Source organism: Zingiber officinale, chromosome 1A (assembly GCF_018446385.1).
Source record: "Zingiber officinale cultivar Zhangliang chromosome 1A, Zo_v1.1, whole genome shotgun sequence".
Classification (NCBI taxonomy): domain Eukaryota; kingdom Viridiplantae; phylum Streptophyta; class Magnoliopsida; order Zingiberales; family Zingiberaceae; genus Zingiber; species Zingiber officinale.
The window spans coordinates 254,290-270,368 of NC_055987.1; the positions used below are offsets into that span (position 1 = coordinate 254,290).

Here is a 16,079-nt window from a genome sequence, read left to right on the forward strand (position 1 = left end):
AAATCTGATCCTACATGGAACGCAGGGGACCACCTTCACTTACTGAAGTGGGCCCAGTCGATGCATGTGCCTCCATTAAAGTCCACGATGCCACATGCCTCGCCGCATGCATGCCATGCAAGACGACAAGGTGAAGAAGGACCAATCCAACGATTACTACGTCATCGTTATTCCTTAGTTTGGAAATATGCATGCAATCGCATAAAACTATTTAATTAATGCGAGTAATTATCGCAACCCTAGCTCCCTCTCTATGATCTAGGGTTGGCATACGTAACCAATGGCATTGAGCCATGTCAACTTTAGTTTTTTTTTTCCTATCCTCCCCTCAATTTTTACTCTTTATTTTACTTGTGATATTGAAGCAAATTATTAATATATTTGAATTGCGTATAAGATGTTTATTGTATGTACTTTAATTTGGATTCCATCACAATAGTTGATTTGTACATTGATTATAGTAAATGGTTACTTTCGAAAAATATATATTAATTCCATACAAAATTTGCGTGATAATAACAAGTCGATTTATTAGCGTGATGCAAAACAACAAACATATTTCTTTTACTTAATTCCATACAAAATTCTCAATGTGTACATGAAATCTCGATCAGCATCATTCGGGAACGCAGGAATTGACTGAAAAAGGAGAAGGGTTCGCTAAATTCGTATAATAAATGTAAAGCGGGGACCTCTCTCCGTTTGGGGTGATTGGTGTAGGGTAGGGCGGTGGAAGAGTGACTGTGATGGCCACTTGGGGAATGATACGTACGTTTCTTACACTGCTTAATTGTCATGCAACGCAACTTGTTCGCTCCTTCCTTCAATTGGCTCCTCATGATCAATTTCCATGCAAGAAAGCAAGCATCTTGCATGAAAAGCAACAAGTGGGTGTTACGTTCATATTATATTCATGCATTAGATTCGTTACGTCTTTGGAATGTTTGAACTTTAAACTTCTCATAGTGGGAGTGAACATCTACAGGGTAAGATCGATTGAGTTTCAGTTGGGTTTCAATATGAAACTAATAACCAAGTAAAAGGCTTAAACATCACTACTTTTAATTATTAGTTTCAACAAAATCTTCCTTGAGTATAGCGTACAGCTAATAACATGTTCATAGAATTGGTGCTCATGACATGGGGAAAGAAGTAAACACTGAAATGATCTGTTGCAAAGAAAATGAAGTAAAGAAACAAGAAACTTGAAAAGGGCGAAACTAGTCTGAGAGGTTATCAGAAGAACAAAATGTGCTAATAAAACAAAATTCAAATTCTTTCAGGCGAAACTATTTGAAGATTAATGCAGCACTAGCATTTCGGATCATTTTACTCCCAGCCAGTGGGAGCAGCAGGTGGAACGGCCTCCCAACCGGAAGGGACAACAGGCGTAACGGCAGCGGCATCCTCTGGAGGTGGAGCAGCGACGTCCCATCCATCGGAAGCTACAACAATTAGACAAACCTTGGGGTAAGTAACATTTAAACAACAGAATGTTGTCAATTGGTTAAAATTTATCATGTAGAACATTGTGTTATCAGACACTAAAATAGATGCCACAAACGTAACCAGCGAGTGTGTGGTTTGATTCCAGAAGCAGCATCTATGTATGATTATAAAATGAGTTGGTTCTCTATTCAATTCTGTCACGCACCTAGATAACTAATGATTCAACATATCATGAATCACTGCATGAGAAGATTCTTAAAATGAAAGGTAATCAAGGGCATTTGAGAGGAAATATGCAATAATGCATCAGTATACTACTGGTGGTGTAGATTCAGAAATGTCTTGTACGGCAGAAACTTGTCATAGTTTAGTCAATTTGGTCATAGTAAAGTAGATCATCATATGGTTACTGAGATTAACCTTGAGCAGCAGTCCCTTCGACCCCTGGAACTGGAGGAGAAATGACAGGTGCAGGTGCTGCATCAGGCACCCACTGTTCGGCAGCAGCCCATTGATCATTAGGTACCATGGCACCATAATCAGGAACTGCACCAAAATCAGGAGCAACTGGAGCTTCCTCTTCCTCTTGTTCCTTTGCTTCCTCAGGATCTCTGTAGAAGAACAAATCAACCTGCAAACCCAGTATTACCGAATAAATAAAATAAAAGGAAATGAGAACTAAGTTGTGGAACAAGAGAAAGGTTATTATGAACTTCTGAAACAAAAATAAGTTCATTAGAACCTGATATAAATACATGACATATATCAAATCCACAGGAAAAAAACTTTAAGCAGGGGTATTAAGTATTAAATGCACAAAAATAAAAAAAAATTTCATCAAAATTGCATTAGTATGAACGATGAAAAGTAGAAATAAACAATCAGCGAAAGCTCACCATTACTTCCCATTTTCGGCCAGATGGAATAGTGCCACGCATCTGCAAAACCATCCTGGCCAACATCCAATAAAGGCAGCCAATACTGAGCTTTCCCTTATTGTTAGCTGGGATCCCAATATCGACATATCGCATTGGAGAGTCAGTATCACAGAAGGCAATAGTTGGAATGTTACCCAGGGCAGATTCCTTGATAGGCTGTTGGTAGAAGAATGAGACAGGTTCTTTAATTAATATGCATCCAAGTACAATCTCAAAATTTCTAGACAATTTTCTTACCTGGTGATCTGTTCTAGGATCAGTTAGGATTAAAAGTCGTGGTTCACTAAATGATGTCTGTAGCTGATTCGTGAAGGTTCCGGGGGTATGCCTCCCTGCAATAGGGTGAGCACCGGTATATTGTGCAAACTTGAGAACAGCTCGCTGACCATACGGCCTTGCAGATTGGACAATAATGTCCTGAGGGTTCTCAATGGCCACAATGACCCTGGCTGCAAGTTGAAGTTTCTCCCATGTTTTTCCAAGGTTGATGATGTAGATACCTGCAATTTCAATGAAATAAGTTACCCAGGAAATAGAACTTAGTAGTTCGATGGTGCTCAATTATGTAATAGATGAACAACTAGTTGCAACACAAAAGAAAACCAACAAATGATCTGGAAAACTAGGTATTAGACAAATGACAATTGGTATAAAGAGAAAAGACCAGGTCATTCTAGATAGAAACTGAACTTCTACAATCATAATATGTAATCAAACAACTGAGAAGTAATTAACAAAAACAAAATCCTCTTTGACATCAATGGCACGTAACTGAAAATCAATACTATTCATCAGTTCTGGTTTCTTTTTTGGTGTAGTGTAAGGTTGTGGTTCTGTTGAGAAAAAGAAATAAGAGTAGAGGAGAAAGAAAAAAAAAAAAAAAGAAGATAGCCGAAGGAAGATTTACTCTTCCTTTCCACAAAACTTTGATCCTCCCAAATATGAAGTTATCATTGCAATCTCCTATCCATCCCTTGCTGCTGCCTTGGCTTCTTTGCCTGATTTCACCTGCATGTGATCCATCCAGCTACCATCCACTTTTAACAGACGAAAGATGGGTATAGGAAATTTATGTCTTTTCCGATCCCTCCAGAGAAACATAAATAGAAAATTACCAATTTTGTTCTCTGCCTGTATTGTATCTCTCTCTCTCTCTCTTTCTTTCTTTCTTTCTTTCTTTCTTTCTTTGGAATTCTGTATCACTCTAATGAGCATAGCCTAAAATGACATAGCACTTAAACAAGAAGAAATAAAGGATTATGGTCTGAAACACATACATTTGATATTATATTAAAAAAAATATTATAGGCAATAGAATACGATAATAGGTCCTAGATCAAGAGAGGGAATTTTAAAAATCGCCAACGGGATTAAAACCAGTACAATTAGGCTGAATAACAATCCATCATATAAGGATCGGAGATTTGCAACTCAATCTAATCAAAATGAAATGTAATGATTAGATTTAGAATAGCTGAACTCATGCATGGGCCAAAACTAACACTTCTTCCCACTCTTACAAGCCTTTACATAACCTTTCTGAATGCTAGCACCACAAACTCCAACAGTCTTCACTAAAACCTCTTAGCACTTCACCACTTTGTGCTTGAATAATGCTGCAAAAAATGTGGGAATTCAACCCACTCACATGAGAGATTGCATCAAACCATCTTGATTAGGACCAGCCATTCCTGGCCCCATCCTGCCCACCACAGCTTACCCTACATAAAAGCGACTACCGTGTGTTACATGGTGTTATATATATATATATATATATATATATATATATATAATCACTCATCCTAGCTCTCCTTCATCAAAGCCAATTGAGAAACTGCTAGCAGTATAAATTTTGGGATTCTTCTCCCAATGAAACTCTATTGTGTTGCTCCCATAGCGAGTGAAACTCAGATCCACACTACCAACCAACTCTTCATCTTCACCGAATAATTGTGACTAAAGGCCACACTAGGAACTCAATCCATATTCAATGTAAAACATTTAATTATATATTCATACATATAAATTCATCAGTAGTAATGCATTATACACGAGCACATTGAATACATTCAGTCATTCATATGAGTAGGTTAAACTTATTTACATCTCAAGTTGTAATGATACACGAGCACATTGAATGCATTCAGTCATCCGTATGAGTAGTTTACACTTTCCTAGGTTTGTGACAGTCGTCAAATAGCCATAGTTAAATTGAATTCAACCATAGAAGTGAATTGTTTATTTTTTTTCCCCCTTGAATAAATTCTTGAGTGAATTATTATTTGATAACCCTTAGACTTTTTGTCTCTAAGACGTAGGATAAATTCATACCAATACCAATATCAATCATCAAACTTCAACTTTCAAAACGTTGACAAAAGAATATAGAGAACTTAGAGATATGAACTCTCATAACACAAAAGAATTACATAATTTCATATCATTACCAATCATCAATCTTCAACTTCAACTTCAAGACATTGACAAACGAAGACGGAGAATTTAGATACGAATTCTCATAGCACGAAAGAATTACAACTAAAGAATTTCAGCACTCAAGGTTACATGCCAAACAACGCACACACAAAGTACCATTTTTCCTCACGAAACATTAGTAAGCTTTACTGAATACCCAAAATCCCAATCAGAATCACTATAGCGCATTTTCGATAGAAAGGCATCAAGCTAATGAAAAATCAGACACAAAATAAAATATTATATTTTGGAGACGGAGACGAGAGTTACCATCAGTTCTCCGCTTGTAGACATAGCGCTCCATCTGGAAATCGCAGTTCTTGGTACCGAGGTGAACATCTGCCGCAAGCATCATCTGTATGTCCTGCTCCTTCTGAGAAAGGGTCCTCGACGCCATTATCACACAAGATCACTCTCCTGCAGCCAAAAAAAACCTGAGCTTTTTCTCCTGGTATCGAGATTTGCACGGCTGCGAATGGAAAATCTGCGAGGATGCTACGTCTTATAAACCGAACCCTAAGAACTAGTTAAAAGTCAAAAATACCCTACATTTCATTTGGATCCCGTCACAGGGGTGATGAAGTCGGAAATCATTATTATAAAAAAAACAAAATTATTATAGAATTATAGAATATTATTTGATTAACATTAACATGGAAGAGATATATTTGATTAAAAAGACACAATTTTATATCATATATTTTTCTAATATTTTTTTTATGCAAACATAATTAATATATATATATATATATATATATATATATATATATATATATATATATATATATATATATATATATATATATATATAGGATTATTATGCTGCGGACTATTTCCTACGAATTGTTACGGACTTGCCATGTCATTTTCTTTTTAATTTTTTAAATATAATTTTTTTTTCTCTTAGTTCTCGTCGAAACAACTCACTGTGCTCACCGCGCCTCCTCGTGCGCCCGCCACCCGCCCTGCCACCGGCCATCTGCCCACCGCCGATGGCCTCCGGCCGCTTGGACCCACCCACACTATAGCCCAGGGGTTAACCCATCGGGGATCGCGGCATGGATTCCGGCCACATCTCGATTCCAGCCGCGATACAGCGGCGAGGGCGCGCCCGGAATCTAGACGCAACCGCGCCGGAATCCAGACGCGACCGTGCCTGCCTCCGTCGCGATCGCGTCCGGATTCCGGCGCTTCGTTTCAACGAGAACGACGAAGAAGAGGCACGCGCGGTGAGCGGACTTCGTTTCAGCAAGAACGAGGAAGAAGAAAAAAAATCAAAGAAAGAGAAATTGTTTTATAAAAAAATAAAATAATATGACATGACACTTGGTCGTAATAAGATAGAGTCTGTAGTATAATAAATAAATAAATAAATATATATATATAGCAACAAAGTTTAATTAAAATATAATGTTATGTTATATAGATTCATTTGATTTTTTTTTCTTATATAATCATCATTATAAATGTTCAATGACATTTCTAGGGGATCAATAAATTTTTTTACCAAGAGTTATATTTTGAGCAGAAGTACTCTTACGGAACAAAAAAAAATCTTTTAATTTTTTTTTTGATGTTTAATTATAGCTACAATAAACTTAAAATAATAAAAAAATATTAAATTAATAGTTTAAGTAAATTATGATTGTACTTATAAAATTTTATATTGCTGGGATTCTAGTATATAAGTATATCATTAATGTAGCACTTGAACACCTTCAAAAACTCAAATTATTTGCGAATCCTACAAATGTAAACATACAGAGATGTAGAGTGCCATATCATATATGATTTTAAGTATTAATACCAACATAAGGAACGAATAAAACATCTCAAAGATAGATTTGTTATTTTAATAGCCCTCGTAGAACCGGTCCCGTGAATATGGGAAAAGGTTCATGCAGATATACAGACATTGAGTAGTGGGATCGACCATGTCAATCATCACCCAGACCTCTAACTATTACGTCAGAATTATCATGCATCCATCGTCCGTGCTACGTCATGGGGCATGAATAAAACATCTCAAATTTATTGTTCTTAAGTACATTCTTAAAAGGACCGAGCCTATGAGGTGCTAAAATTATAGGGGGCATACACAACATTCAGATTCTGCATGAACTCGGAATTCTAAGCCGAATATGGAATTCTAATAGCCATCTTCTGTGCAAGCCAAGGCATATCTGGATCAGGATCGACAAAATAGTGTGAGATAAAAGATTCTGCCTCATCATCAAGCAGTTCTCTTGACCATGCGACTCGGTTTGTGATGCAGCAACCAGGTCCTGAGCATCTGAAATAAGTTCAGAAAGTAAACAGGTGAATCTTTTTATTTCATTGATGAGTGTAGATTGTTGACAAGCAGCAAGAACTTCATCAGACAATCGTTTCTGAAACAATGCAGACTAGATCAATCAACTATGATTGATTGAATTCAGATAAAGGGGTGAATTAACTAGGTAAGTAACGGTTGGAAAATTACCTGTACTCGTAGAAACAAGCGCTTCGTTCATTTTCAGGTTTATCCCAGTTATGCCACCCGAAAGGTCTAATGCAACAGTCCATCCAAGTATATGCAAAAACAACCCTCGCGAAGGGTCCCCATGGACGCCCAAGAAACGCATATGAAGTTCCACCATTACCCGTAATAACACATCTGCACGAATCAAATGTAAGGAACAAAATCTAAGCAAGCAAAACAAATGGCACTGGATGCTGAAACCAAATGGCAATCTCAGCTGGGTGGCTGAATAAGAGGGGAGAGGGAACATAAGAGGCAAAACGGAAAGAAAAACAAATGCACAAATTTTCATGAGGTTCCTTTCCTGTTTCTTTCCATCTCCCTCTCCCCATCCTATTCATCAAACTAAATAAATAGGTTATCACTATATGATATTGTCAATGTCAATTTAATTGTGCAACTTCTAGGTCACATGACAGTACAACTTTACTGTTGCTCCCCTTCAAATTGATAAAAAATTTTAAGAAATTGATAAGTTGCATCAAATCCTAAAATGATCTCTAATAATTCTCCAACATAGGATGTTTAAGTAATCAAATAGAGTTTCACAACCATTTCATCAAGTGATTTTTTTTTAATTCAAGGTGTTGAATAGTTATCCAATTTGAAACTAGAACTCATTCATAAAACCATTCTCCTGATTTTCTAAGATAGAATTTTAGGTTGGGGCGTTTCATAAATATGACATTCCCAATGAGCATTACCTTTGAAAGAGCAAAACTAAAACAATATGTAATAGACAATTCTGTGTTTGCAAGACAATACAGAGTTATGGGTTATTTTATGTCCATGCAAATCATTTCAACCAGATCCTAGAGCTATCTTGACATAGAGAATAAACAGAAGCTATTTCTTTCAACTTAAAGTTGCAAACAAATCTCTTCACTTTTTCTAATCCCATTAAGTTTGCTAAAGAATTGTGTACCTTAAGAAGACATAACCAGTAGTTTCTTGAGAAGACTTCCTACTTTGAGCAGTTATAAATCCCTGCGACTTGCAATGGATGTGGCAATGTTCTAGGAGAGCAGTAGAATTACCGAAAATGAAGTCAACACTTCCTTCAATATAGCAATCTCTCAGATATTGCTTTCCATAATGTAGGTATAAGGTATCCTGCAGAATTTAAACAACAGTTGTTACTTAAAAGTTATAAAATTGTAGTACTGTTAATTTCACAATCATGATTGTAAGCTACAAAAAACTTTCCCGAGATAAATATATCAGTTTGTCGAAATGAGTAAATCTAGAATACTGAAAGAGGAAATGACAGAAAGAAATATTAAATAAGAGAAGAATTGATGACACCAGTTATTGATTTTTAGGAAATGGAAACTATATCAGTTATTAACAACCCATTAGTCCTTCCCTATTGCAAGTGACAGTATGAGGTGGATATGAACATATGATCCTGATTGGTTACTTGAACATAGGGAGAAGATTGTGTGAATATAAGCCTTCCACAACCTCAAAGAGATGGAATTGCAGAGCTAAATCCACAACAATGAATGCCCGCATGTTCTTGAAGACTATACAAAGAATTGATATAGTTGTCAGCTTTCATTGGTTGATTTTGATTGGAATCAACCAGAGATTGAAGGATCCAAGCAAATGAAGCCACAAAAGTGGATAGCTAAGGAAAATCTCCCTTGCCAACTCAAGACACAAATTCATCTTCCCTCTTTGTTCTTCAATGTCTTCTTAAAATTAACCTCCTAATGAATTGCCTCAGACCAAAATCTTCTACATAAGCCAACTATTTCAACGGACGTACTAGAATTACAATGTTCTTTGCTTTTTACTCACAAAAAAATTGCATAGATCACTTTTTTTTGGTGAGAAGTATAATAGATCACTTTGTTACATTGTAAGCAATGAAATCTAACGCACATTTCTTACAAAACTAAACCGCTAATGGCTGCAAGGTTACATGCTTTGCAGCCTCGTGGCATGCAGTAATGTCCCTGTTTTTCTTGCTGCTCGGCTCCCTGTGGTAAGGAAAAATGCCTTGCAGCCCACTACATTGACCCTTGTATCTCATTTCGTGTTCAACTGAGTTCTTGTTTGGATAGCTCTGAATCCTTTTCTCTTTTATGAGAATCAACCACAACAAGAAAGAAGGAGAATGAAAAGAAAGGATATAAGTTTAAGATGAAATACCCTATTAGTGTTAACAAAAAATTGAAGAAGAAGAAAAATCATAGCTATGCGAATAGAGACAACAAACAAATGTTAACTAATATCAATGTTGATTAGATAGAGTAGAAAGGATAAGATAGCCACTCGACATATTGTAGCAACAGTTTCCTTACTCTTGCACTAGGTAATAAAAACCGGAATGTCAAGAAAAAAAAGCAAGTGATCGAGAAGAAAGAGTGAGCCAATCAAAAGCACCTGCCATCCAAGGAACCTGCAATTGTAGAAAGCGCATCGATCGGCAGTCACCCGGATAGCCACGGCCTGTCCCGAACCCTACATGTACACCCAAAACAACTAGACCTGTGTCGGGCCATGACATTGAACCACTCCAGCGTGGAGGCAGTGGAAGAATAGAGAAATAAACATGGAGGTTTTAGGCAACCAATCGGGCACACCTGCGGAGCAGAGTTCTCAAAGGTGATGTTCTCCGCGATGAAGTCCTCCCCTTCGACAATCGTGCTTCCGCACCCAAAAGTCCCCGTCCCTATCACTCGCGACGGCTGTATTGAGAATAGGCGCGTGAGAGAAACATATAGGAAACATCTTCGCGGGGTTGATGCGAACCTGGTGGTGGTTGATGCGGGTTGCAATATTGTCCCAACTGAGGACGGTATTCTCGGGGCAGGAACCGGCGATGGTGATGAAATTCTTCGTCTTCGGGACGTATATGGGCTGCCGGTACACGCCGGGCGTCACCTGGATCACCGTCCGCGTCCGATTGGGGAGCGGCACGGCATCAATGGCCTCCTGAACCGTGCGGAAGTCGGCGCTTCCGTCGGCCGCCACCCTAAACACCTTGTTGTAAGACATGGCCTTCTCCGACCGCCTCTTCTCTCTCCTCAGACTTCTCTCCGTTCTGGGTGGTCGGAGGCAGCGGTTTTTTATGGATTCTTTGTTCCTGCATCGTGATCAGCGCCGTTTATCATCGTGTTCGTTGGGGACCAGGGGTCTGTTCCTCGCTGCCTTCTAACGCGTTTTGTTTGCCACTCTAGATTATCATTAAAAAAATTAAAAATATGATAAATTCGGTCGGGTTCCACCGAATTTTCCTATCCGATAAATAAAGAAGCACTCTAACCGTGATTATAAATTTCATGGATACCTCGATGATAATACTCTGTACTATAATCCAAGGCCTCTGGATTATCATTCCAGGTGGTCAAAAACATAAATAGTCTTTTCTAACTACTATTAATCTTTGTAATAATATTAATATATAAAAAAAATATTTAGTTTGATTTTACTAAAATTTAAAACCTAAATCTTATAATGCAATATTAGATTATCATTCGTCCCCTCAAATGGATCTAATGATTAGCATATGAGATATTGTCATAATGATGTCTGAGGTTTGAATTTCGACAAAGTTGAGATAGATATCTCCCTTATGTGCTAGTTACTATTCTAAAAGTTATTAGTCATCCGTAATTTACTTCCTCCGTATTCGTATTCATCTTATGTCACAATATTATTCAAGATAATCTTGAATGTGATTAGAATCAGACCATTTAGAATAGATTTTTTTTTCTATTCTAAATAAGAGAATTTCAACTAATGTGGGAATTTTCGCTTCATGCTGATATTTATTTATGGTTTAAAAAATTATTCTCCATCACAAAATAAACAAGAGAGAATGACCAAAAATAATAAGAAATAAAATCATACCATAATCCAAATGAGTTAAAAAATAATAAGAAGTAATATCGTACCATAATCCAAACGAGTTCGCTATTTTTATAATCCAAATGTGTAAAAAATAGTATGAAATAATATCATACCAATATACCATAATCCTTAGTTATTTTTTTTTTAAAATTTTTTAAACGACATTAGGTTACAAAATTGAACACTCGCCGCCATTATCCAAGGGCAAATGAATTACGTGCGAGAATGGAAAGTAAAATTAAGAAAAAAATATTTTTTTTATTACATCATATATAAAAAATTGACACCATATGTACTCATGAGATTCCATTCTCTTTCCGTACTCTTTTGAGTAAAGAGAGTATAAATATTTGATTAATTATATACTAAAAATGTAATTATACTCATTTCCAGCCTTTAACATCCCCTCCTACGTTATCGAGGAAAAGACATCGGCTAGAAATTAATCCTGAACACCCAGTGGAAACAAATGAGTCATACTCATTTTAAAAAAAAATCTTAATTAATCTCATTAACTATCCATACTATCTTACCCTACAAAATTATCTCACCTATCTTACCCTACAAAATTATCTCACCGAGTTCAATGTTGATAAAAAAAAAAATTGATAATCTCAATTAAATCCAACTCTATGAAATTTTCCAATTGAATCATAGAATAAATCAGAAAATGTCCCTTAATTATACGTCCCATTTGAATATTCTTTTTTTTTTTACAAATATATCATAAATAGTTACGAATACTTGAATAATAATCTAAATATCCTAATATAACACCATAACCCTGGATGAATGGGTTCAATATTCATGTGGCAAAAAAAAAAAGACGATTCACTCGCACCTAGCGCCCCCGTCAATCCGTCCCTAGGCCAACACAGAAGAAGTAAATCACGGATAACTACTAACCATTAGTACAAATGGTCAAGACATGAGAAAGATTATATTCGATCATACTGAATTTCGACCCCAAGACCTCATGTGACAACATCTCATACCTTAACCATCACACCACCCCGAGGGGACTAAATGATTTCGATATTCATGTTAAGTAACATGGATGCCAATATTCGGAGCTCATGAAGTGGTATAATTTTCACAAAGTAAACTACACATAACGAGGATGAGAACAGCACTCTCTACGAGAGAGGAAAAAAAAAAAAAGAAAAACGGTACAATAACTTAATCAAAATCTCTCATGTACGCTCAAAATCTCAACTATAAATTGGTTAAGATCAATGGAACGAACAGAGTTATATTTGATTCTCAACCGGTTCATTAAAGAAAATCATAATACAGGTCAGTTCAAACACAGCATCAAACCATGGATGTAGCATAACAAAACATCTTAAATCAATAATGCTATCTAAAGTCTAGAGACAAGATAACAAAACATTGCCATAACCAAAGCATCGACTCAAGAAGATATGCTTTTCTTAATTCCATAACTTAATTCCATAACCCACATTGTCCACGGACGTATTTGATCTGACGTCATAATATTAGGCTATTTTCGCCCTTGAAAAGTCCATCTCCGGATGCTGCACAGAACAAAGCAGTCAAATGATTCAATAGAACATGTGCAGACAAGTACAGACAAAGAAAGAAGATGTTGGCAAAAAGAGAAGCGCAATCACCTGAGCCATAAATTTTTTGAGGATTTCTTGCTTTTGCATCTCGTCACTTGTTGGAAGACCCATGGATTTCTGCCGCTGATCGAACTGAAAACAAAAACCATTGAGTTTAAGAAAGAATACATTGCATAATCAAAATGATAATTAGTAAAAAACATTTATGGCGTCTATCAGGGATAAAATTGATCAGAGTACCAAATCCAATAAAATTCATCTATGAAGTACCATACGGAAAAAAAAAGAAAAAAAAATCATCATCATCCCAAATAGCCAATGACAACTTAAACAAACCATTTGAGTGCATATATAACAATACAAGACATAACAGAAAGAAATATAATATAGATAAACAAGAAAATTGCTTTGACATGAGCAACTGAAGCAGTTCACAATTCTTTTATATATATATATATATAAAATCAATACTCCCCATACACGACCTGCATAGGCGACTGAGTGAATAGGGCAGTGATTTGGGTGCTCAAAAGTGCAGTGATTCCGGACGCCAAGATCACTTCCGCGTCACACACAGGGAGTCGGGTAAGATATAATAACACACACACTCTCTCTGTCTCTCATAAATATATATACACTTTTCACTACACACTACCGTCTTAAAATTTCTATTATCTTCAATTTTTTATTATTTTCTTTTCTTTCATTTATTTTTTTATTATTATATTTATGGAATGAGTGAAAGGAGAGAGATTGAAAAAAATGAACGGAAGGAGAGAGATTGAAAAAAAATATTATTTTACTTTTAGGGTAAAGATTTCATTTCCTAAATTTAGAGCAACACTATTCATCAAATCTAAATTTAAGAAATAGATAGGATAGATGCAAAAGATTTTTAACTACCCCACCCACAATTCAGGATAAAATTTTTAGATAGGTTAACTGATATAGATACTTTTACCCTACGCCCCATCAATGCGCACTTCGTGTTAATTTTTTTTTAAAAGGATTTATGATTTAAGATTTAGGATATATATATACACCCCTGTCATACATGCTTGAGGGGCACTGCCCCCTGGCAAGTGCCCCACATGGGCACCAGCCCCTCAGGCGCGCACCCCTGCCGCACACACTAGGGATGCAACATAACTTTTTCCTATATATACATGTATAAAATATCCCTTCATTAATTCTAACAAAATTGGGAAACTTCCATAGGATAGGGTTGGTCATTCCAGCATTAGTCAACGAAGTTGGATACCTAATGCAAACGTATTTTCATCAATCTTCACAAGGAATAGAGTAGCTATTCCTACAAATCATGCATGGGTGTTAACCAAACCATTTAAAGTGTCACTGGTTCAAAGCCTTTCCTCATCTTCTGAGGCAAAACTAGCTAACCAGTTTGTTTATAAATCCGCCATTGAAAGCAAAGATTACTATAGAAAGATTCATGTGAAATATGGCAACAATAGAGATCAGTGTTATAGATTTTTCACTAATCAGACGAGTTGATAATGAAGAGATTGTCTAAATTAGAAAAAAAAACCACATTAATGTATTGGAAGCAAAAAAAAAGAAAAAAAAAAAGAGAAGCAATTACCATCATCTTTTCTACAGTTTGGCGAGTTTCAGGATCTAGATCAGATAGCTTGCTATTCTCGGGTTCAACTTTCTGGGTATCGATTTCAGGGTCACCCTTCACCACAGATTTCCACCATTCCATCTGGTTTTGCTTGGTTAGTAGTATAGAAATGGATTTCCCATCCTCTGTAAGGAAACATCTGACTTTAAGATATAAAAACAAACATATAATTTGCACAAAATGTGTTCATGTTGAAGTACCTATGCTCCAGAAACTGTCATCTGCCTTCACTGGTTGATAAAGCTCCCCCTGCAGGTAAATTTATATGGGTGAGATACAAGACTTTCTAGCAATAGTCTGAAGCAGAGAAACATATATGCAATATACACACTTACATCAATAACTGGAGGTTGACCCTTCAATCCAACCTTAAGGTGAGTTTTCTTGATCTCGCAAGTAACAAATCTTGATTTTGTTCCCTGAGGAACTGGTATATTAACAGTGACCTCTTGAAGTGATTGTATCCATGAATATTTATCTAAATCCAATCCATTACCAGAATTTGGTTCTGCAAGATAAGGAACAGAATATTAATAAAGTGAATCTTAAACCAAAAAGACTTCACAAAAATAACGAAGCTAAATTCAAAATCAGAGAGAAACCCCTAATAAAAAGAAAGGGCGCACTACTCGCAAAAGCAACTAAATTTGCAATTTCAATGATTCTGCAAGAGAAAAATGTAATTTGCAACATTCAATCCAAATATGAATAACAAAAATTTTAAGCATTCAAGTTTGAGCATTCAGGTAGGGGAACGGGGTAACCCTAAAGGCTCAAACTTTGTCCAGCTCTTAGTCAAACTACGTCACAATACCAAAATTAAACTAATTCAATGTAGATTTAGGCGCCTCCCAACAATACAGTTTAAAAAGAGAAAAAAATGATATGATATACTGAAGTTTATGAAAACAAGGAAGAGCAGCGCTTACTCCGCAAACCATCCTTTTCATCTGGCTTGGAAGAAGATTCCGTCGTCTCCGGATCCTTGGCCTCCGTGTTCACCGGAACAGTTTGGACCTCTTCCTTGAGCCGCTTCTCGGCCTTCGCTGCCTCGCTAGCGGCCCTTTTTTTAAAACTCTCCTCGGCATCGGCTTTCTCCTTGGCGGCGTTTACTACTTTGACGACCTTGCCCACCGCCGCCTCGTCCTTAAAGAATTCCGTTCGACGCCTAACGAGGTCAATGGCGGCCTCCAGAAAGGGAAGGGGGCCCTTCTTGGCGAGAAGCGATGCTAAGACCTCCTCGTCTGCATCCGTCGTCGAGGCGGGAATCGGAGAGGAGGAGGCAGGCGCCTCCTGCTGCTGCATCTCTTCCTCGATCTCGGAGATTATGGCCATGGCGGCGGTGATCAGGGGCAGAAGGATGGAAAAGAGAGACCTGGAAGGTTATCGATGAGTTGGGAGGGTTTTGGAGAGACCTGAAAAAAGGGGTTCATTGTAATTTATAGATGCCTGGGTGAAAGCAATCTAGAAGTTTCTGGGCTACGTTGGACCCAATCAATAATGTAGTTACCCAGTCATATACCCTGGGTCCGATGGAGCGAGTATAAAGCGTGGAATTATTTTTTTTTTATGACCCGAAGAAAATTTCACCGGTTATATAAGAA

The 16,079-nt window shown here is 36.9% G+C and overlaps 3 protein-coding genes across 3 annotated transcripts; all 3 read right to left on the reverse strand.

The window, feature by feature from the left end:
* Window positions 1-1,037: 1,037 nt before the first annotated feature.
* Window positions 1,038-5,355, reverse strand: LOC122014308 (40S ribosomal protein Sa-2-like). The gene is made up of 5 exons (XM_042570504.1): window positions 5,133-5,355; window positions 2,625-2,887; window positions 2,346-2,543; window positions 1,870-2,080; window positions 1,038-1,445 (listed from the first exon to the last, which is right to left on the reverse strand). Exons 1-5 carry the CDS (start codon window positions 5,257-5,259, stop codon window positions 1,330-1,332), a joined length of 915 nt encoding a protein of 304 aa, XP_042426438.1. The 5' UTR covers window positions 5,260-5,355; the 3' UTR covers window positions 1,038-1,329.
* A 1,328-nt stretch (window positions 5,356-6,683) lies between these two features.
* LOC122014316 (pectinesterase 31-like) lies at window positions 6,684-10,562 on the reverse strand. The gene is made up of 6 exons (XM_042570515.1): window positions 10,144-10,562; window positions 9,975-10,079; window positions 9,775-9,852; window positions 8,309-8,496; window positions 7,345-7,518; window positions 6,684-7,155 (listed from the first exon to the last, which is right to left on the reverse strand). The coding sequence occupies exons 1-6, from the start codon at window positions 10,387-10,389 to the stop codon at window positions 6,993-6,995; spliced, it is 954 nt and encodes a 317-aa protein (XP_042426449.1). The 5' UTR covers window positions 10,390-10,562; the 3' UTR covers window positions 6,684-6,992.
* A 1,932-nt stretch (window positions 10,563-12,494) lies between these two features.
* LOC122014324 (protein BOBBER 1-like) lies at window positions 12,495-15,894 on the reverse strand. Its single transcript, XM_042570526.1, has 6 exons — window positions 15,405-15,894; window positions 14,811-14,983; window positions 14,676-14,724; window positions 14,434-14,600; window positions 12,879-12,962; window positions 12,495-12,782 (listed from the first exon to the last, which is right to left on the reverse strand). Exons 1-6 carry the CDS (start codon window positions 15,808-15,810, stop codon window positions 12,744-12,746), a joined length of 918 nt encoding a protein of 305 aa, XP_042426460.1. The 5' UTR covers window positions 15,811-15,894; the 3' UTR covers window positions 12,495-12,743.
* Between the last annotated feature and the right edge of the window lie 185 nt (window positions 15,895-16,079).